Raw genomic sequence first — 21,286 nt, 5'->3', positions numbered from 1 at the left:
GGTGTTTGTGGGCGTGGCTGAGTTTGTGGGCGTGTTCAACCTTTTTTCTGGAGGCGGGGCTTGGCCCGAGAGGTGGTGCCGCGGGGGCGCGGCCAGGCGTGACTCAGCGCGTTGCCATGGCAGCGGCGGCGGCGGGCGGGGCACTTCCGGCGGGCGGGGACGCCCTTCCGGTGGGAAGATGGCGGTGGCCCCGGGGGCGGGCGAGGGCCCCACTGCGCTCCCGGCGCAGCCGCTGGAGCTCAAGAGCCAGTTCCGCACCCGGGAGGGCTCCTACCGGCTGCTGGGCCCCGAGCCCCGGGCCCGCGCCGGGTCCGCCGCCGCCCCCGGGCCCTCCCCGCCCGCCGCCGGACCGGGCCCCGCCGTTGCTGCCGCCGCCCCGGGCCCGGCCGCGCTGCCACCCGTGCGGTTGTCCATGGTGCGGCTGGCGCTGCCGCCCGCCGAGGAACCGGGGGGCCCGGCCGAGCGCAGCCGGGTCTGCTTCAACCTGGGTCGAGAGCTCTACTTCTACGGCGGAGCCGGTTCCGGTGGTCGCGGCAGCCGCCGGGTAACGGGGAAACCGGGGCCTTTCGGGCGGGGGAAGGAGCTGGTCGCTAATGGAGGTGCTGGAGCCGGGGGGGTGCTGGGAACGGCGGGGCTGGCAGTGCCCGTGGGTGACGGTGACACCGGGGCCATTAAAGGGGTTGTAACGCCGGTACCGGGAGGGCTGGGTCCAGCGGGGGTGGAGACAACCGGGTCCGGTAACGGTGATCCCGGGAGCCATCACTAATGGGGACGGTGGTGACACCGGGGCCGGTAACGGTGACCCCAGACCCCAGGAGCCATCACTAGTGGGGATGGTGGTGACACCGGGGCTAGTAACGGTGACCTCAGACCCCAGGCTCATCACTAGTGGGGACGGTGGTGACACTGGGGCCGGTAACAGTGACCTCAGACCCCAGGCCCATCACTAATGGGGACGGTGGTGACACCGGGGCCGGTAACGGTGACCCCAGACCCCAGGAGCCATCACTAATGGGGACGGTGGTGACACCGGGGCTGGTAACGGTGACCCCAAGCCCATCGCTAATGGGGATGGTGGTGACACCAGGGCCAGTAATGGTGACCCCAGACCCCAGGAGCTATCACTAATGGGGACAGTGGTGACACCGGGGCCAGTAACGGTGACCCCAGGCCCCAGGCCCATCACTAATGGGGATGGTGGTTACACCGGGGCCGGGCCCAGGGGTTTTTGGCCCAGGCCAAGCAGCAGCGTGACGGTGACAAAGACCCTCGCGGGAGCACCGTGCGTTCGTGTCCTCCCCTCGGTGACATCCGTGTGCCCCTGCAGTCGCTGGACCTGCACAAACCCATCGACAAGCGCATTTACAAGGGGACGCAGCCGACCTGCCACGACTTCAACCAGTTCACCGCTGCCGCCGACACCATCGCCCTCCTGGTGGGCTTCTCGGCCGGGCAGGTCCAGTACCTCGACCTCGTTAAGAAAGACACCAGCAAACTCTTTAACGAGGAGGTGAGGTTAGGGGGGGGGACAGAGGGGACCCACGGCCCCCCCCGAGAGCCACCACGCCGGCAGTTGAGCGCGGGGCGATGCCGGAGAGGCTGGGAGGTCATTAGTGACCGGCTTGGTTAAGGGACCCCCAACCCGCGAGATGGGGCTGCGCCGTGACACTGAGTCGGGTCCCCAAATGTCCCTTTTTTTGTCTTTGCCCTCGGTGCCCCCCTGGGATTTGCGTCCCCAAATGAGCCATTTTGTGTCTCCAAATGCTGTTTCCAGCTTTGCCCTTGGCGAGATGCCGGGGCTGCGCCGTGACACGGATTCAGGTCCCCAAATACGGGTTTTTTGGCTTTTCCCTTAGTGCCACCCCAGGGCTGCGCCTCAGCCCTCACTTGTGGCTCCAGACGTCCCCATTTGTGTCCCCCAACGTGCCGGTTCGGGCTTTGCCCTCAGTGACACTCCAGGGCTACGCCGTGATGTGGATTTGGGTCCTTGAATGTCCCGTTCTTGGCTTTGTCCTCAGTGACACCCCAGGGTTGTGCTGCAGCCCTTGCTCGTGTCCCCAGACGTCCCCATTTGTGTCCCCAAGCGTGCCAGTTCCCATCGTCAGATGTGCCAGTTCCGGCTTTGTCCTCAGCGACGCCCCAGGGTTGTACCACCGCGCTCGATTCATGTCACTAAATGTCCTCATTTTTGTCCCTAGATGTGCCAGTTTCTGTCCCTAGATGTGCCAGTTCAGCCTTTGCCCCCAGTGACACCCTGGGGTTGTGCTGCAACACTAGCTCCTGTCACTAAACGTCCCCGTTTTTGTCCCCAAACCCGCCGGTGCATGCTCTGCCCTCAGCAACCCCCCCGGGGCTGCCCCGTGCTGCCATTCTGTGTCCCTAGCCGCGCCTGGGGGGCCGATCCTGACCCCCCTTTCCCCCCCACCCTCTGCCCTGCAGCGCCTGATTGACAAGACAAAGGTGACCTTCGTCAAATGGCTGCCAGAGACGGAGCGGCTCTTCCTGGTCTCCCACGCCAGCGGCCACCTCTACCTGTACGATGCTGAGCAGCCCTGTGGGGCCGCGGCCCCCCAGTACAACCTCCTGACGCAGGGGGAAGGCTTCAGCGTCTTCGCCTGTAAGAGCAAGACCCCCCGCAACCCCCTCCTCAAGTGGGCGGTGGGTGAGGGGGCCCTCAATGAGTTCGCCTTCTCGCCGGACGGGCGCTCGCTGGCCTGCGTCAGCCAGGACGGCTGCCTCCGCGTCTTCCACTTTGACTCCATGCTGCTGCAGGGGATGATGAAGAGTTATTTCGGGGGGCTGCTCTGCGTCTGCTGGAGCCCTGACGGGCGCTACGTGGTGACGGGGGGCGAGGACGACTTGGTAACCGTCTGGTCCTTTGCCGAGGGGCGAGTGGTGGCCCGAGGTCACGGTCACAAGTCTTGGGTCAACGCCGTGGCCTTCGATCCTTTCACCGGGGCGGCGCAGACCCCCCAGCCCGCCGAGCTGAGTGGGGGCGAGGAGGAGGACGAGCCCCCCGACCCTCTGGTCCGCCGCTCCCCCGCCGTCACCTACCGCTTCGGCTCGGCTGGGCAGGACACGCAGTTCTGCCTGTGGGACCTGACCGAGGACGTCCTGTACCCTCGGCCCTCCCTCTCCCGCGCCCGCACCCTCACCGGCTCGGCGGACGCCGCCGTCCCTGTGCCGGGGCTGCCCCGCTCGCTCTCCCGCTCCAACAGCCTCCCGCAGCCGGCGGGGACAGGCTCTGCCCGCGGGCCCACCCCCGACGTCCCCCCGGCCCTCAGCGTCGGTCGTTTTGCCACACTGACGCTCCAAGAACGGAAGGGACCCTCCGGCGCTGAAAAGGAACACAAACGTTATCACAGTTTGGGCAACATCAGCCGAAGCGGGGAGAAACCCCCCGGCGCCGCTGCCTCCCGGGGACGGCTGGATACGGCCAAGGTGCTGGGCACGGCGCTGTGCCCCCGCATTCACGAGGTGCCGCTGCTCGAACCCCTCGTCTGCAAGAAAATCGCCCACGAGCGCCTGACGGTGCTGCTCTTCTTGGAGGATTGTATCGTCACCGCCTGCCAGGAGGGGCTCATCTGCACCTGGGCACGGCCCGGCAAGGCTGTGAGTGCGCCGGGGGGGCCGCGGGGGGGGCTGACAGCGGCCTGGGGGGGCAGAGAGGGGTTGAGGGGGCGCGAGGGGGTCTGACAGCAGCCTGGGGGGGCGCAGGGGGGTCTGACAGCGGCCTGGGGGGGCAGAGAGGTTCTGGGGGGGCGCAGGGGGGTCTGACAGCGGCCTGGGGGGGCAGAGAGGTTCTGGGGAGGCGCGGGGGAGTCTGACAACGGCCTGGGGGGGCGCAAGGGGGTCTGACAGCGGCCTGGCAGGGCAGAGAGGGGCTGGGGGGGACGCGGGGGGGTCTGACAGCGGCCTGGCAGGGCAGAGAGGGATTTTGGGGGGCTCAGAGGGGGTTTTGGGGGGCTGGAGAGGATGGGGGGGTCTGCTGGCAGCCTGGGGGGTCAGCGAGGGATTGGGGAGGTCCCCCTGGCAGCTTGGGGGGAGGCTGTCCCTTTGCCTGCAGCCATCCTCCCGTGGGGGCTTTGTCCCCACACGGTGCCCACGTGTGTGTGTGTGTCCCCATGACTGATGTCCCCCCCCCCCCGCAGGGCCTGTCCTCGCAGAACGGCGGCTCCCCCAGCGGCACCGTCGTATAACATCACCGTGTCACCGTCACCCGTACGTGTGTGTCCCCCCCCCGCGGGTGCCACCGCTCCGTCCCCATTACTACTGAGCCCCCCCCACCCCATAAAACCCCTCCCCGGGGCGGGTGGGCGCCCCGCTGCTGTCCCCACGCCCCCTCGCCGCTGCCCCCCGTCCCCGGGGGCAGTGGCACTGCCGGCGGGGTGCCCTGTGCCTTTGTCACTTTATGTCCCCGCGCCGCGGGGCCACCGGGCTCCAGCCCTTATTTATACTAAAGAGACTCTTTTCGCACCGGGGTGGCCCTGACGTGTCCGGGGACGGGGACGGGACAACGGGGGCGGAAACAAGGGCTGCGGGATGGGGACGGGCGGGACACACGCTGGGTGACGCATGGGGACAGACTGGGGACACGATGGGGGACGGGGACAGACTGGGGATATACTGGGGACAGACTGGGGATATACTGGGGGACACGGGGACAGACTGGGGACACGATGGGGACAGACTGGGGACACGATGGGGACAGACTGGTGATATACTGGGGGACACAGGGACAGACTGGGGATATACTGGGGGACACGGGGACAGACTGGGGACATGATGGGTGACACAGGGGTATCCAGGATAGACTGGGGACAGACTGGGGATATACTGGGGGATACAGGGACAGACGGGGGACACGATGGAGACAGAGGGACAGACTGGTGATATACTGGGGGACACAGGGACAGACTGGTGATATACTGGGGGATACAGGGTCAGACTGGGAACATGATGGGGGGCACAGGGACAGACTGGGGATATACTGGGGGATACAGGGACAGACTGGGAACATGATGGGGGGCACAGGGACAGACTGGGGATATACTGGGGGACACGGGGACCGACTGGCGATATACTGCGGCACACGGGGACAGACTGGGGCCACGCTGGGTGGCGCCTGGGGACACAGCGCTGCTGTCCCCACGTCCCCCAGGCCTGGGGGGGGCACAATGGACGTGACACCCCCCAGCTGGGGCCATTTTGGGGTCCCCACATGTCCGTCCCCCCCGCAGAGACAGGTTGCACAACCACTTTATTCTCATCCATTTCCCAGTGGGGAGCAGGAACAAATCGGGGTGGGGGGCCAAGAAGCTTGGGGGGGGGGGGGGGGCAAAAAAAGGGGAAGGGGGGGTCAAAAAACTGGGGAGGTATAAATAAGGGGGGGGTTAGTGCAAATGTGGGGCGTCCCTACAAATAAATTACTAGCAGGGGGCAGTGGGGGGGCCCCGGGGGGGGCCCCCCAGGGTGGCACAAGGGGGTGTGGGCGCCCCCCACCCACTGGGCGGGGGGGTGCCGGGTCCCGCCGCCCCTCGTTGCCGGTCATGGGGGCAACGGTGCGACACCGGCCCCCCCCCAGCCCCCCCAAATCCCTGGGGTGGGGGGGGCCAGACGCCTGGGTCATCCCCCCCCCGTGCCTAGTGGTTATGGGGGGGGTCTATATACAGGGGGTGTGGGGGCCCCCCCATGCTGTGGGGAATGGGGGGGGTCAAGTGCAAGAAGAGGGGGTGCTGGTGAGCCCGGCTGCCTCAGGGGGGGGTCCCCCCTCGGGCAGGGGGGTCCCACTCACAGGGGGGTCCCCGGGGGGGCGGGGGGGTGCAGGCTGGCGGCGCAGAGCAGCAGGCAGTCCTTGGTGACACCGGGGGGGGGGACCTGGGGACAGAGAGGGGGTCAGGTGGCCTTGTCACACCCCCCCCATGGGCCCCCCCCCCTTCCTCCCCTCATTGGGGAGACACCCCCCCCCGATTTGTAGGAGGCCCCAGGGGTGGGGTGCAGGGTGACAAGTGGCAGTGAGGGGGGGGTGGCAGTGCCTTAGGTGACACAGCCCGGGGGGGGGTGGCACTGGGAGGTGACATTTACCCGGGGGGGTGGCGACAGCGCGGCGGGGGGCACTGGTGGAGGTGGCACTTCCCGCGGGGGAAGGGGTGTGTGACAGTGCCAGCAGTGGCCATGCCATGTCCCAGCCGCGGTTGTCCCCTCCGGGGGGGGGGGGGTGGCCATGCCCTGGGGGGGTGTCCCAGCCCCGGGGGGGTGTGACAGTGGCAGCAGCGCGCGCGGCCCCACATACCCGGGCCCAGAGCAGGAGGTGGCGGGACAGGGGCACCCCCAGGGGGGAGCGGAAAAGCCGGGGGGGGCCCCCGCTGCCGGGCTGCGGAGAGAGCAGAGCGTCAGCAGCCCCCGCACCCCCAAACCGCCCCCGCCCCCTCTGACACCCCCCAAACCCTCCCCCCCCCCCGCCCAGCCTTACGTCTGCCGGGGGCTCCGCGGGGGGGGCTGTGATGGCGGGGGGCTGCCCTGCGCCTCCTGTAAGGGAAATGGGGGGGGGGAATCAGGGCTGGACCCCCCCACAAATACCCGTTTGGGGGGGGTCCCTCCCCGTTTTGGGGAGAGGAGGAGGTCCTGTGTGTCCCCCAATACACTTTTTGGAAAGGGGGTGTCAAGTCCTGATTCCCCCCTCCCCGCCATCCCGGGGAGCGTTTCAAAAGCATTTGGGGGGGCTCAGGGCCCCCCCCCCCCCACCAAAGGGATTTGGGGTCCTGGGTCAGGGGACCCTGATTGGGGGGTGCTGAGGGCCCTTGGGGGCGTGGGGGGCCTTGCCTTGGTGCGAGGGGGGGCCGGGCCCCAGGGGGGGGCTCTGCCGCAGCTTCGCTTCCAGTTCCCGGTTGCGGCTCTCGGCCTCCTGCAGGCGCCTGGGGGGCGGCGTGGGGGGGTGTCAAGTGGGGACCCCCGGTGACCCCCCCCTCGCTCCCCGGGCTCACCCGGGGTCCCTGGCATCACCCCCCGCCCCTCCCTGGGACCGGTGTTCCCCCACCCCCCCCGCCGTACCGGGCCAGCCCCTGTCCCGCCGCCCGGAGCAGCCCCAGCTCCCGCTCCAGCGCCGCCCGCCCGCGCCGCTCCGCCGCCAGCGCCGCCCGCAGCTCCGGGACCGGCCCCGCCTCCTCCGCCGGCACCGGGACCGGCCGCGCCTGCGGGAACCGCGCCTGAGTGGGGACCCGCGGGGCACCGGGACCCGCCACCGGGCACTGACCGCCCCCCTCCGGGACACCGGGACCCCTCGAGACCCCCGGGGATAGGCCCCGGACCGCTCGAGGACCCCCCTCCCGGGACACCGGGACCCCGCATCCGGCGCCACCGACCCCCCAACCAGCACCGGGACCCCCCCGCCCCACATACCGGTTCCTCAGGGGGTGCCCGGGGGGGCTCCGTGCCCTCAGGAGGTGGCGTCCGCGGGGGGGCCCCCCCGGTTAAGGGGGGACCCTGCGACGGGGGGGGGCCCTGGGGCGGGGGGGGCTCGGGGGGGAGTGTCACTCGGGACGGAGGGGTCCTCTCTTGGGGGGCTGCTCCCGGGGGGGGGGCAGAGGTTTGGGGGAGGGGAGCCCCCATGGGTGCGGGGTCCCCCTGCGGGGAGGGGGCTCCTTCTTGGGGGGGCGCCCCTGCAGGTGGGGGGGACCCTTTCTGGGGGGGCGTGTCTGGGGGTTCAGGGGTCCCCGCGGGTGGGGGAGGGCCCTGTGACAGAGGGACCCCCGTGTCCGGGGGGGGGCCCGTTGGTGGAGGAGTCCCCTGGTGCGGGGGGGTCCCTATGGCCACGGGGGTCCCCACGCCCGGGGGGGTCCCTGTCTCCGGGGGGGTCCCCCAGTCCCCCTCCAGCTCCATGGCCACGTCCTGGTCCCACTCCTCGTCCTCATCTTCATCCTCCTCCTCGTCCTCCTCCTCCTCCTCCCTAGCGCGGGGGAGCACACACGAGAGGGGGGGGTGTCACCTGGGCCCCCCCCAGGGATTACCCCAGCTCCCGTGCCCCCCCATCACCTCCAACCCCCCCTTCCTGTGCCCCCCCCATCCCGAGACCCTCCACACACCCCCCCCATCGCCCCCAAACCCCCCCGTGCCCCCCCCATCCTGAGACCCTCCACCCCCCACCACCATCGCCCCCAAACCCCCCCAGCCCCCCCCCCCACGCTCACTCGGGGGGTCCGCGGGCGTACGAGTACCCCACAAAGGGCAGGTGCAGCCCCAGCTCGGGGGGGTCCCACGGCTCCTCCTGGGGGGTCACGGGGGGGGGGTTAGATATGGGGGGGGGGGATTGGGGGTCCCGTGGGGGGGTCCCGGAGGGGTTGATGGGTGTCCCAAGTGATGGGGGTCGCGGAGGGGGGGGTGGGTTGTCCCATGAGGGGGGGTCCTGGAGGGGATCATGTGATGGGGGGGGTCCGTGGATGGGGTCCCAAGACGGGAGGGAGGTCACGGGTGAGGGGTCATGGGTGAGAGGTCACCGGAGAGGGGGGGGTCACGGGACGAAGGTCAGGGGAGGGGGGGGGTGTCCCGGAGAGGGGTCACGGGACAGGGGTCCCGGGACGGGGTGCCACGGGCGAGGGGTCCCGGGAGGGGGGGGGTCACGGAACAGGGGCCACGGGAGAGGGGTCCCGGGAGGGGGTCACGGGCGAGGGGTCCCGGGACAGGGGTGCCGCGGGGGGTCCCGCCCGCACCGGCTGGCTGACGCAGTCGTCCAGGACGTCGAAGTTGGAGGTGTCGGCGGCGCCGGCGGCGGCGGGGGCGAAGGGGGCCCGGGCGCGGCGGAGCGCGGCCCAGCGCAGCCCCGCGAACAGCGGCAGCGGCCGGAAGTCGCGCGCCCCGCCCCGCCCCAGCCGCGCCTCGCGCGCGCACAGCAGCCCCCGCACCAGCGCGCGCGCCGCCGCCGGCACCCGCGGACACGCCCCCGGCGCCGAGGACACGCCCTTCGCGGCGCTCCCGGACACGCCCCCTCCCGCCGGCGGCGGCTCCGGCTCCGGTTCGTCCGGTAGGTGCAGGTGGTCCTGGGGGCGGGGCGGCCCCGTCACCGCCCAGCACCGCCCAGTGACCCCCCCAGCGCCGCCCAGTAACCCCCAGCACCTCCCAGTGACCCCCAGCGCCTCCCAGTGACCCCCGGCACCGCCCAGTGACCCCCGGCACCGCCCAGTGACACCCAGCGCCTCCCAGTGACCCCCCAGCGCCTCCCAGTGACCCCCGGCACCTCCCAGTGACCCCCCCAGAGCCGTCCAGTGACCCCCGGCGCCGCCCAGTGACCCCCCAGCGCCTCCCAGTGACCCCCCCAGAGCCGCCCAGTGACCCCCAGCGCCTCCCAGTGACCCCCGGCGCCTCCCAGTGACCCCCCCAGAGCCGCCCAGTGACCCCCCCAGCGCCTCCCAGTGACCCCCGGCACCTCCCAGTGACCCCCCCAGAGCCGCCCAGTGACCCTCGGCGCCGCCCAGTGACCCCCCCAGCGCCGCCCAGTGACACCCCCAGCGCCTCCCAGTGACCCCCGGCACCGCCCAGTGACCCCCCCAGCGCCTCCCAGTGACCCCCAGCACCTCCCAGTGACCCCCAGCGCCGCCCAGTGACCCCCCAGTGCCTCCCAGTGACCTCCGTGCAACTTCCCCATGACCCCAGTAACATCTGTGCCCCTCAGTGCCTCCCACTAACCTCCCAGTGCCTCCCAGTAACATCCCAATAATGTTCCAGAAACCTCCCCATGCACTCAGTAACGTCCCAGTGCCCTCCCAGTGCCCCCCAGCCATCTCCCAGTCCCCTCCCAGTGCCCTCCAGTGCCTCCCAGTAACATCCCAGTGCCCCCCAGTTCCCTCCTGTGCCTCCCAATAACATCCCAGTGCCCCCCAGTCCCCTCCCAGTGCCTCCCAGTAACATCCCAGTGCCCCCCAGTCCCCTCCCAGTGCCCTCCAGTGCCTCCCAGTCCCCTCCCAGTGCCCTCGCAGTGCCCCCCAGCGCCCCCCGCACCTGGAAGTGCAGGATCTTGGCGTAGGTCTCCAGCACAGACTCGGCGAAGAAGGGCGTGTGCCCGAAGAACATCTCGTAGGCCAGGACCCCCAGCGCCCACCAGTCGCACTCGGGGCCGTAGGAGCGGGCGGGGTCCTCCACCGCCAGCAGGATCTCGGGGGACAAGTAGTCGGGGGTCCCCACGGCCACCGAGGAGCGGACCTGGGGGACAGGGGACACGGGGACAGGTGCAAGGGATTCTCTGGGTACTCGTAGCAGGGTTGAGCTCCGGGTCTCCCCCCACCCACTGTGACCCCCATCTCTGTCCCCGTGTCCCCATACTGTCCCCATGTCCCCCATCCAGTCCCCATGTCCCCCATCCAGTCCCCGTGTCCCCATACTGTCCCCATGTTCCCCATCCCTGTCCCCGTGTCCCCCGTCCCTGTCCCCATGTCCCTATCCCTGTCCCTGTGTCCCCATCCAGTCCCCGTTTCCCCATCCCTGTCCCCGTGTCCCCATACTGTCCCCATGTCCCCCATCCAGTCCCCATGCCCCCATCCAGTCCCCGTGTCCCCTATACCTGTCCCCATGTTCCCTATACCTGTCCCCATGTCTCCATCCAGTCTCCGTGTCCCCCGTCCCTGTCCCCATCCCTGTCCCCATGTCCCCATCCAGTCCCCATGTCCCCCATCCAGTCCCCATGTCCTCATCCTGTCCCCTGTCCCCACTCACGGTGCCGTCAGGCCCCAGCCTGAGGCAGGACCCGAAGTCCCCGAGCCGGACGTGGCCCCAGCGGTCCAGGAGGATGTTGTCGGGTTTGATGTCCCTGCAGGGGGCGGCTTCTGTCACCCCGTGTCCCCTCCAAGCCCCCCCGTGTCCCTCATGTCACCCCTGTGCCCCCCTGACCCTCCATGTCCCCACCTGCCCCCCCACATCCTCATACGCCCGTGACCCTCCTGTGCCCCTTCGTCCCCCCCATGTCCTTCCTGTGTCCCCGTGTGCCACCTTTGTCCCTGCCGTGTCCCTCGGGTCCTCCTCATGTTCCTGCCTCCCTGTCCTCATGTCCCCATCCCTCCACGTCCCTCCTGTGTCCCCCAGCTCCTCCTCATGCCCCTCAATTGCCCCCATGCCCAGACACCCCCATCTCCCCAGCGCCGTCCCATGTCCCCGCTGTCCCCACCATGTGTCCCCCAGCCCGGTCCTGTGTCCCTGCTGTCCCTGCCACGTGTCCCCCAGCCCCATGCCGTGTCCCCACTGTCCCCCCATGTGTCCCAAGTCCCCACTGCCCCCCCATGTGTCCCCCAGCCCCATGCCATGTCCCCGCTGTCCCCCCATGTGTCCTGTGTCCCTGCTGTCCCCCCTAGCCCCATGCCGTGTCCCCGCTCTCCCCCCATGTGTCCCCCCAGCCCCATCCTGTGTCCCTGCTGTCACCCCCACGTGTCCCCCAGCCCCGTGCCGTGTCCCTGCTGTCCCCCCCACCCCCGTGCCGTGTCCCTGCTCTCCTCCCAGCCCCGTGCCGTGTCCCTGCTGTCACCCCCACGTGTCCCCCAGCCCCGTGCCATGTCCCTTCTGTCCCCCCCCAGCCCCGTGCCGTGTCCCTGCTGTCCCCCCCAGCCCCGTGCCCTGTCCCTGCTGTCCCCCCCAGCCCCATCCTCTGTCCCTGCTGTCACCCCCACGTGTTCCCCAGCCCCGTGCCGTGTCCCTGCTGTCCCCCCAGCCCCATCCTGTGTCCCTGCTGTCACCCCCACGTGTCCCCCAGCCCCGTGCTGTGTCCCTGCTGTCCCCCCAGCCCCATCCTGTGTCCCTGCTGTCACCCCCACGTGTCCCCCAGCCCCGTGACATGTCCCTTCTGTCCCCCCCCAGCCCCGTGCCGTGTCCCTGCTGTCCCCCCAGCCCCATCCTCTGTCCCTGCTGTCACCCCCACGTGTCCCCCAGCCCCGTGCCATGTCCCGTCTGTCCCCCCCCCGCCCCGTGCCGTGTCCCTGCTGTCCCCCCCAGCCCCATCCTCTGTCCCTGCTGTCACCCCCACGTGTCCCCCAGCCCCGTGCCATGTCCCTTCTGTCCCCCCCCAGCCCCGTGCCGTGTCCCTGCTGTCCCCCCCAGCCCCGTGCCCTGTCCCTGCTGTCCCCCCCAGCCCCATCCTCTGTCCCTGCTGTCACCCCTACGTGTCCCCCAGCCCCGTGCGGTGTCCCTGCTGTCCCCGCGTGTGTCCCCCGTGCCCACCGGTGCACGTAGCCCAGGCGGTGGACGGAGTCAATGGCCATCACCAGCTCGGCCAGGTAGAAGCGGGCCATGGCCAGGGGCAGCCGGTCCCCAAACTTGCTGAGCAGGGTCAGGAGGTCCCCCCCCACGTAGTACTCCATGACCAGGTACTGCGGGGCGGGGACAGGCAGGGGACAGGCGGGGCTTGGGGACACGGGCACGGCACGGGGACACAGGGATGGGGTGGGGATGGGGACACAGGGGGTGACATGGGGACACAAATGGGGACACGGAGGTGGGGATGGCGACACAGGACAGAGGGATGGGGTGGGGACACGGGGATGGGGACACAGGAGTGGCATGGGGGTGACGTGGGAACACAAATGGGGACATGTGGATGGCATGGGGACATGGGACACATGTCACATGGCATGGCGACACAGCCACGGCACAGAGACACAGGGACACAGGGATGGGGACAAGGGGTCATGGCATCCTATGGGGACACAGGAGTGGCCTGGGACAGGGGAACAAGGGGCGCCCTGGGGGCACCCCGGGGCAATGGGGGGGGTTCTCCGGGGACAGCCGGGGCTGCCCTGGGGGGTGTCCCCGCGGGGGGGGGGTGTCCCCGCGGGGGGGGGGTGTCCCCTCACCAGGCACTGGGGGTCCTGGAAGGCGAAGTGGAGGCGGGTGATCCACCGCTGGTCCCCCCGCGCCAGCACCTCCCGCTCCTCCCGGAAACAGGACACCTGGGGACACGGGTGGCAGCGGAGTCACCCCCTGGGTTGCCCCCAGGTCACCTGCAAGGCCCCCCCCCCCCCCGGGTCTCACCCCCAGGCATTGGGGTCGGTGCCACCCTGTCCCCATCACCCCGTGTCCCCTCTGGGTCCCCCTCCCTCCATGTCCCCACCCCGCCACGTCCCCGTGTGTCCCCCCCCGTGTCCCCCCCCGTGTCCCCTCACCTCTCCCCGCCGCAGCATGTCCCACTTGTTCATGATTTTCATGGCGTAGATCTGCCCCGACTCCTTCATCCGCACCACAGCCACCTGCAGGGCCACTCGTGTCACCCCCCCTGTCACCCGTGGTGTCACCCCACTGCCACCTGTGTCGCACCCACACCCCCCCCCCCGGCTCCCCCCTCACCTCGCTGAAGGCCCCGCGCCCGATCACCTTCAAAATCTCGAAGTCACTTCGCTGCAGCTGCAGCTCCTGCACCCGAGCGGCCACTGGCTCCGCTGCAGGGGGGGCACCCATATTGGGAGGGAGGCGGGGGTCAGTTACCCCGCAGGTGGGGGGAATTTACCTTGGGGGGGGCGAGTGTGTCTTGGATTTCGGGGAGCAGCTCAAGTTTGGGGGTGCAGTGGGGGAGCACAACCCCAATACGAGCCACTGGAGAATCCACTGCAGGAGGAGCTGGGGCATTGGGGGGGGCCTTGGGGGATCACATGGGGTGTGTGTGTGGGGGGTATTGGGGTACAGGGGGGGGGTGCCCGGGGGGGTGCGTGGAGGTTTGGGGGTGACCTGTGGTCGTGGGGGGAGGGCTGATGGGGTTTGGGGGTACCCCGGGGGGAGGGCGGCTCTGGGGTTTGGGAGGTCCCAGAGAATTTGGGGGGGCCCGGGGGAGGGGGGCAGGTAACAAGTCCCGGGGGGGGTGTTCAGGGTGTCGGTGGGGGGGGTGTGACAGTCCCGGGGGAGGGGGTGACACCCTCGGTGTCGCCGGGGGGGGGGCGGCCGCGCGCCCGCAGCCCATTTATGGCCGCGCAGCGATCGGTGCCCGCGGGGGGGGGGGGGGGGGCCGGGCCCGACGTGCCCAGAAAAGGAGCGGCGCCGCCGGCCCCCCCCCCCCCCCGACGGGGACACAGGCGGCCGGGTCCCGCCCCACCCCCCCCCCGGTACCGGACAACCCCCCCCACACCCCCTCGGTACCGGCTCACCCCGCTCCGGTCCCAAACCGCCGCGCCCTGCACCGACCCCCACCCCCCCCCCCGGTGTCCCCCTCCCCGGCCCCGTGTCCTGCTCCCGTATCCCCCCCCCCCGGTGTGTCGCCCCCCCGAGATGCTCCCGTACCCCCCCGAACCGGGCTGCGCACTCCCGGCCGTGCCCATCCCGGGCCCGGACCCCCCCGGGCCCGTAACACCCCCCCGGTCATGGAATTCCCAGTCCCGAACCCCCCCAGTCCGGGACTCCCCGGTAACAGACCCCCCGACCCCCCCCCCCCCCACGCCGGTCCCGTAACTCCCCGGTCATGGGGACCCCCCGCAGTCCCGGACACCCCCCCCCGGTCCCGGATCGTCCCGTCCCGTTCCACCCCCGCCCCTCTCACCCCAACTCAGAAAGTCCCGGACGTGTCTCTCGCTGTCGGTGCCGGTGCCGGGGGGGGGGTCCCGGTGCCTCAGCCGGTGCCGCAGCCCCCCCGTCACCCCCAGCAGCAAATCCAGCAGCGCCTCCAGCCCCAGCCCCCCCCGCCCCAGCGCCAGCGCCCGCAGCCGCTCCCGCCGCCCCGGGGGCGCCGCCATCGCCCGGCCCGACCGGGGCCGTTCAGCGCCGCCTCGCCCCCATCCGCCCACCCCGGGGCGGGCGGGGGGGGGCACCGGAGTGACGGCCGGTTACCGGGGCCGGGCGCTGCTGGGAAGCTCCTCCCGATAGCACCCCCGCCCCCTCCCCTTCCCCCCCCCCCCGCCTCACCGGGGATGGGGCAACCGGTAACCGGGGGGAGCGGCGGCACCCGAGGGGACGGCCGGTAAAGGCGGGAACGGGCGGGGAACCGGCTGTTACCGGGGATGGGACAACCGGAGGGTGCCCCCCCCCCTCCCCGGGACCCTGAGCTAAACACGGGACACCCCTCCCGCCCCCCCCCAACCCCCGTGTTACCGGGGGGGTCGCGGGGCACAGCGGGACCCCCCACCCCGCTCCCGGGACTCGGGGTCCCGCCGCTAACCGACCCCCGAGGGACAACCCCCCCCCCCCCGCGCGCCAAGGCACCGTGTTACCGATCCCCGGGACCCCGACACCCAGGTTCCGGTGCCCCCCCCGTCTCGACCCCCCCGGTGACCCCCGGGGCCGGGTGGGCCCCACCGTGTGCGGGGGGGGGGGGGCAGGGCCCGCGCGTTGCCCTTTTAAAGCGCGCTCGGAGGGCGCCACCGCCTTAACCCCTCCCTGTCCCTATAGAGACCCCCCCGGCCCGTATAGAGACCCCGCAGCCGCTCCGCCGGCCCCTATAGACCCCCCCAGATCCCCCATAGACCCCCCCCAGAACCTCCCGGTCCGCTATAGACCCCCCAGACTCTCCCTCGATCCCTAACAGACCCCCCCGATCCCCTATAGACCCCCCCAGACTCTCCCCTGATCCCCTATAGACCTCCTAGAACCTCCCGGTCCCCTATAGACCCCCCCAGATCCCCTACAGATCCCCTGACTCCCCCCCAGATCCCCCATAGGCCCCTCAGACCCCCTCTCTGATCCCCTATAGACTCCCCAACTGCCCCCCCCGATCCCCTACAGACCCCCCAGTAGCCCACCGCTCCCAGCCCCTATGGCCCTGTATTCCCTATACCCCCCCCAGCCCGCCTGCCCCGCCCCAGCCTCACCCCCTATAGCTTCTCCAGCCTCCCCTGTAGCAACAACATCCGTACAGGCCCCTATAGCTCCTATAGGCCCCGCAGCACCCCCATGCCTCTGGCACACTGTGCTCCTTACAGCCCCTATAGCCCCCCCCTTACAGCCCCTATAACGCCCCCCCCCTTACAGCCCCTATAGCCCCCATACCCCTCGCACCCCCCACCCCGGAGGACTCGGAGGGGCCGGGTGGGTCTGGCTGAGCTTTACTGGGGGGAGCAGATGGGGGGGGGGGGGGGCAGGGCCCCCCCGTGGCACAGTCAGGGGGAGCAGATGGGGGGTGCAAAGGGGGGGGGCAGCAGGTCCGGGTGCCCCCCCCCAAGCACGGGCGCCTCAGGAGTACATGGTGAGCTGCAGCCACTGCGGAGAGACGGCCGTCAGTGGGGGGGCAGCGGGGGGGCTACAGGGGGCTATGGGGGGACAGAGGGGCCACAAGAGCTTCAGAAGAGTTGGGGGCCACCCCAAGGGGATTTAGGGGATCCCTATAGGAACCATAACCCACCCACCCCCCCCCCAACGAGTCCCCTATAGGATTGGGGCACCCTAAAGGGACCACCCCCGTGGGGATAGGGGGGACCCTATAGGGACTGGGGGACCCCAAAAACCACCCCCAGGGGATCACTGAGAGTGGGGCGGGGGCACCCCCAAACCCACCTCCTGGAGACTGACACGGATCTGCCCGCTCCCGTCCCGGTCCAGAGACTTGAAGGCACCTGGGGGGGGCCCCCAAAAATGGGAATCATCACCCTGAAACACCGCCCCCCCCCCCCCCGAATTTTGGGGTGCCCCCCCCTTACGGAACATGGCGTCGAGGCGCACGAGGCAGCTGATGAAGTTGTCAAAATCGAGGCTCCCCCCCTCGTCGCCATAGCGACGGCCCAGGACCCCCCAAAGCGGGGGGGGCAGCCGGAAACCTGGGGACACACACACACACATGAGACACACATGACCTCTGACCCCCCCGATCCCCAAAATATCCTGCAGCTCCCCCAAAATGCCCCTGAAATCCCCCCAAAATACCTCGGACCCCCCCAATACTCCCCCCCCAATACTTTGAGCCCCCCCAATCCCCACCCAACCCCATGAGAACCCCCCAAATCCCCTCAACTCCCCCCAATATCCTCCCACCCCTCAAAATCTCCCCGACCTCCCCCCCCCCCGACACTTTGGGACCCCAAAATCCCCCCTGACTCCCCCAGAACCCATTACCCAGACTCTCCCCAAAGCTCCCCAAATGCCCTCCAGGGCCCCCCCCAAATTGCCCCTGACCCCCCCCAATTGCCCCTGACGCCCCCAAACCTGCAGCCTCGAAGGCCCCTGGCAGCTCCTGCGCCCCGATAGTCCCCGAGCAGTCGGTGTCGAACTGCTTGTAGATGCACTTGGGGGGGGGGGGGGCACAGGGGGGTATTTTTGGGGACCCCTCCTGTACCCTTATAACCCCCCCCCCCAATTTTCACCCCCCCAACTCCTCCCCCGCTCCAGGATTGGGGGATCCCCATTGACTCCACACTGCCCCCCCCCCCAGTTTTTAGGGTCCCCCATGGGGGGTGTGTGTGTCCTTGTGACCCCTCCCCATTTTTGGGGGTCCCCCAAGGGTCTTGTGACACCCCCATTCCAAATTTCGAGGAGTTTCAATGCCCCCCCCCCAAAAAAAAATTTGGGGATCCCCCAACACTCTCCAAGGATTTGGGGGCCCCCCATTTCTCCCACAAATCCCCAAGACTTGGGGCTCAGGGAGAATACCCCCTTTCCCCCCCAACATTTTGGGGTCCTACAGCCCCTCCCCTCATATTTTCGGGGGGGGAATAATTTAGGGGGTCCCCGTGCCCCCCCCTCCCCAATTTTGGGGTGCTCCCCCCCCACCTGCCACTTCTTGATGTTGTTCCACAGGTACTTGAACTCCTCGAAGCCGAGTTTCCCCGTCGTGTCGCTCTGGCGGGGGGGGGTCAAGGAGATTTGGGGGGGGGGTAATGGGGGGACCCCCCCCTCCCTCCCTGCACCCCAAAAATCCATCCCCCTTCCCTGTGCTCCCCCCCCAAGGATACGTCCATCACGGCCACCATGCTGCGGCAGGTGTCAAGGCCAAACCCGTCCGTCTTCAGGTCAGGATCTGAAGGGGGGGCAGAAAATTATTTTTGGGGGGGGGCCCCCCCCAACCTCTCACACCCTCACACCCCCCCCTCACCTCTCACACCCCCACACCCTCCCCTCAATTTTAACCCTCCCCATCTGGCTCATGTGGGGATTCTCTAGTAGCTGCTATAGGGTTGTGCCCCCCCCCCCCCCCCCCCATTTCCCAGTCCCTTTTTATTGGGGGGACACACACACACGGGTCTCAGGGCCCCCCCAGATTTGTCGGCCCCCCCCCCCCCCCCGATTCTGGGGGGACACTTACGGCGGGTGACGACTTTGTTGAGGATGTTCATCAGCTCGGTGGGGCTCACCTCCATGTCCTGCCGGAGATGGGTGTGGGGGGGGGCGCCCTGGGAGGGGGCCCCCCCCTACCCTGAACCCCCCCCCCCACCCTGACCCACATCTCGGGGATCCCCCCACCCCAGGGATTTTTGGGGGGGGAAGTTACGGGGATCTTGTGGGATCCGGTGACCCACTGGAGGGTCCAGGATGGATCTTGACGGGGGGGGGGCAGGGGGATGAGGAGGGTCCGGGGGGGTTGGGGGGGTCCCAGGGGAGTTGGGGGGGCTGTGGAGAAAGCGGGGGGGTCACTCACGTCCCCGGCCAGCTGGGCGAAGAGCCGCCGGAACTGCCGCACCTCCTCGCTCTCATTGGCGTCCACCGTGGAGATGTGGGTGCGGGGGGGCTAGGGGGCAGCACGGGGGGTCAAGGGGGTCCCCAAACTGGGGGGGACCCCCCCCTGCTGTGGGGATCCCCAAGGGGGGACCCCAAAATCCCAAAACCTGGGTGGGAGGGTGTCTCGGGGTCAGGGGTCACTTACTGGGGGCTCGGGGTTATACTGGGCGGCCGCTTCACTGTGGGGGGAGTTGGCGGGGTCAGAGGATTCCGGGGGGGGTCCCCTGTATCCCCCAACCCCACATCCCCGGGGTCTCCCCAACCCTGTGTCCCCCAATTCCATGTCCCCAACGTCCCCCTCCCACCCCGTGTCCCCCTCCCGTGTCCCCCCCCCCTCCCCGTCCCCAGGGTCCCCTCACCTGATGGCACTGATGACGCCCCCCAGGACCCCCATGGCCCCCCCGGCGCCCCCCCGCCCCCCCCGCTCAGCAGCCCCCCCAGTACCGAGCCGATGTTCCCAGGGAGGCCTCCCCCGCCCCCCCCACCGCCACCCCCCCCCAGCAGCCCCTTCACCAGGAACATCTTCCCCAGAAAGAGGGGTGCTGGGAGCAACTGGGGGGCACTGGGAGGATACTGGGAGCGCCGGGGGGACACTGCGAGTGCTAAGGGGGGGGAACTGGGAGCGCTGTGGGGAGCACTGGAGGTTACTGGGAGTGCTGGGAGAGGCTGGAAGAAAAGGAGAGAGCAGCGTTAGGTGACACCACAGGGCGCTATAGGCTCCCCCAGACCCTACAGACCCCCCCGGGCCCTGTGGATCCCCCCAACCCCTATAGACCCCCCCGGGCCCTACAGACCCCCCCCCCCAGGCCCTATAGACCCCCCCCGGCCCTATAGACACCCCCCCCCGGGCCCTATGGATCCCCCCAACCCCTATAGACCCCCCCCTGGCCCTATAGACCCCCCCACCGGGCCCTACAGACCCCCTCCCCGGGCCCTACGGATCCCCGCAACTCCTACAGACCCCCCCCGGGCCCTATAGACCCCGCCACCGGGCCCTATGGATCCCCCCAGCTCCTACAGACACCCCCCCCCCCGGGCCCTATGGATCACCCCAACCCCTATAGATCCCCCCCGGGCCCTATGGATCCCCCCAACCCCTACAGACCCCCCCCCCGGGCCCTATAGACCCGTCACCGAGCCCTATGGATCCCCCCAACCCCTATATACCCCCCCGGGCCCTATGGATCCCCCCAACCCCTACAGATCCCCCCCGAGCCCTATGGACCCCCCCCCGGGCCCTACAGACCCCCCCCCGGGGTGTCGGGGGTAACCCGGCCCCTCCCGGCACCGGCCGCGGATTTCCGGGACCCGGGCGGGGCCGGGGCTGAGTCACGGAGCCGTTAGCGGGAGGGAAGGACCGCGGGGGGCGGGGGGGGGTCCCGGGGCTGGGGGGGGGGTCCCGGTACCTCGGGGCACTGCGGCGGCGGCTGCGGGGAGCGACTGCGGGACCCGCCTGGGAGCGTGGGAAGGGAGGGGCGGCGGGGCGGGGCCTCACGGACGGGGCGGGACTTAGCGGATGGGGCGTGGCCAAGCAGCGCAGCGCTCACCGGCGCCCGAGGGAAAAGGGGGCGGGACAACAATATGGGGGCGTGGCCACCAGCCGGGAGGAAATGATGGGCACCGCCCTTCCGGTCGCGCGTGTGACGTTCCAGCGGCGCGACGGAAAATAAAATGGCGGCGCTGGGCCTTCCCCCGCCCCCCCCCCCCCAAACGTTTACACCTTGTGTTGTAAAAGGAAAAAAGAGGAAAAATTTAACAAAATGCAGAAAAGCGGCGTTTTCACACGGGGCGTTCCGGTTTTTTTTAACCGGAATCACTGTTTCCGTGAACGCAAATTTACGGGGGGGAGGTCAGGTGGAACCGTCGCGTTGTCAAAATCGACGATTCGCAGAGCGGTGATCGGAAAGGCCTTAATTTTGTGTCTTTTAGGTGAAATTAGCTCGTTCTTGTATAAAAAAAACACGCGGCCGAAGCGACCCAGCGGTCACCCTTTGAGCGCACGGACCGTAATGGGTCGATGCCGACTTTAAATGCGATTTCAAATGCAGCTTCAAATGAAAACAAGGAATAAAACTACCCAGGCGGTGATTTTCTGATAAAAATTAACCAATAATTAAGTGCGCAGGTGTGGGGTTGTGTGTTTAAAACCGAATAAGCATGCTTGTATGTTTGTAACGCAGGGTGCTGGCCGCTGTGGTGCCATTTTCTGCGCAAAACCGTAATAAATACAAATATCTCGACTCTGTGCGAGAATTGGGTGAAGAATTCTGGTTTTGGGTCAACTCCACTGAAACTAAAACTAGGAAACCCCGAGCTACACGCGAGGGAAGCGCCGTGGACCCGCCAGGCAGGGAAATGCCAGGAGAAGCACCTGGATGCAAAACCTGATGAAACCGAAGCAAAAAACTGCTTGGACTTTCCTCAGCAATGTGGTAAAAATCCTCCCCCGAGGAGGAACAACGCCCCCGCCCCAGAAAAGCCGCTCCCGCGCCTGGCAAGCGCCGCAGAAAAAAAATCTTGGATTGATCGTCGAGGAGCCCTCGCGAGGAGCACGAGGTTGGGCCAACTTCTTGGTAAAAATCACCCAAAAAAACGGCGTTTGGGGTGCAAAAATGCTGCCTGGGAGTTACCCGCGGTGCCCCCCCTCCCCCCCGTGCCCCCCTTAAGCTCTGGGGGCCCCCCACACCCCTCC

At 69.2% G+C, this 21,286-nt stretch overlaps 3 protein-coding genes across 11 annotated transcripts; 1 reads left to right on the top strand and 2 right to left on the bottom strand.

The window, feature by feature from the left end:
• Positions 1-164: 164 nt before the first annotated feature.
• On the top strand, positions 165-4,476 carry DMWD (DM1 locus, WD repeat containing). Its single transcript, XM_074930782.1, has 4 exons — positions 165-544; positions 1,328-1,510; positions 2,440-3,612; positions 4,152-4,476. Exons 1-4 carry the CDS (start codon positions 179-181, stop codon positions 4,197-4,199), a joined length of 1,770 nt encoding a protein of 589 aa, XP_074786883.1. The 5' UTR covers positions 165-178; the 3' UTR covers positions 4,200-4,476.
• Positions 4,477-5,285: 809 nt separating this feature from the next.
• On the bottom strand, positions 5,286-14,827 carry DMPK (DM1 protein kinase). Of its 9 annotated transcripts, none has more exons than XM_074930767.1 (15): positions 14,495-14,825; positions 13,315-13,406; positions 13,134-13,217; positions 12,825-12,920; positions 12,193-12,341; positions 10,702-10,795; positions 9,991-10,191; positions 8,706-9,032; positions 8,187-8,263; positions 7,399-7,945; positions 7,051-7,190; positions 6,823-6,914; positions 6,473-6,528; positions 6,085-6,373; positions 5,289-5,877 (listed from the first exon to the last, which is right to left on the bottom strand). In XM_074930767.1, the coding sequence occupies exons 1-15, from the start codon at positions 14,685-14,687 to the stop codon at positions 5,714-5,716; spliced, it is 2,601 nt and encodes an 866-aa protein (XP_074786868.1). In that variant the 5' UTR covers positions 14,688-14,825; the 3' UTR covers positions 5,289-5,713. The 9 variants fall into 9 exon arrangements, with proteins under 9 accessions (XP_074786869.1, XP_074786870.1, XP_074786872.1 ...); XM_074930770.1 differs by having other exon boundaries at positions 5,291-5,877; positions 6,293-6,373; positions 14,495-14,823; XM_074930768.1 differs by lacking the exon at positions 6,823-6,914 and having other exon boundaries at positions 5,286-5,877; positions 14,495-14,827.
• Positions 14,828-16,021: 1,194 nt separating this feature from the next.
• CAPNS1 (calpain small subunit 1) lies at positions 16,022-20,094 on the bottom strand. The gene is given in 12 exon segments (XM_074930723.1): positions 16,022-16,146; positions 16,441-16,499; positions 16,584-16,700; positions 17,086-17,164; positions 17,650-17,718; positions 17,832-17,896; positions 18,182-18,239; positions 18,515-18,604; positions 18,740-18,773; positions 18,954-19,008; positions 19,011-19,260; positions 20,001-20,094. Coding segments are annotated over 11 exon segments (759 nt in total). The 5' UTR covers positions 19,117-19,260; positions 20,001-20,094; the 3' UTR covers positions 16,022-16,119.
• Positions 20,095-21,286: the final 1,192 nt, after the last annotated feature.

This window comes from Athene noctua, chromosome 35 (assembly GCF_965140245.1).
Source record: "Athene noctua chromosome 35, bAthNoc1.hap1.1, whole genome shotgun sequence".
Lineage (NCBI taxonomy): Eukaryota > Metazoa > Chordata > Aves > Strigiformes > Strigidae > Athene > Athene noctua.
Note: the sequence above shows the minus strand (reverse complement) of the source record. Positions and strands in the feature narration are given on the sequence as shown.

Coding starts and splice junctions, on each gene's coding strand:
- DMPK (XM_074930767.1), bottom strand. CDS start 14,687: ATGGCGGCGCCCCCGGGGCGGCGGGAGCGGCTGCGGGCGCTGGCGCTG. Junction 13,407..14,494: donor CCGGGACTTTCTGAGTTGGG/GTGAGAGGGGCG, acceptor CCCCCCCTGCAG/CGGAGCCAGTGGCCGCTCGG. Junction 8,264..8,705: donor ACGACTGCGTCAGCCAGCCG/GTGCGGGCGGGA, acceptor GTGACCCCCCAG/GAGGAGCCGTGGGACCCCCC.
- DMWD (XM_074930782.1), top strand. CDS start 179: ATGGCGGTGGCCCCGGGGGCGGGCGAGGGCCCCACTGCGCTCCCGGCG. Junction 545..1,327: donor GTGGTCGCGGCAGCCGCCGG/GTAACGGGGAAA, acceptor GTGCCCCTGCAG/TCGCTGGACCTGCACAAACC. Junction 3,613..4,151: donor GGGCACGGCCCGGCAAGGCT/GTGAGTGCGCCG, acceptor CCCCCCCCGCAG/GGCCTGTCCTCGCAGAACGG.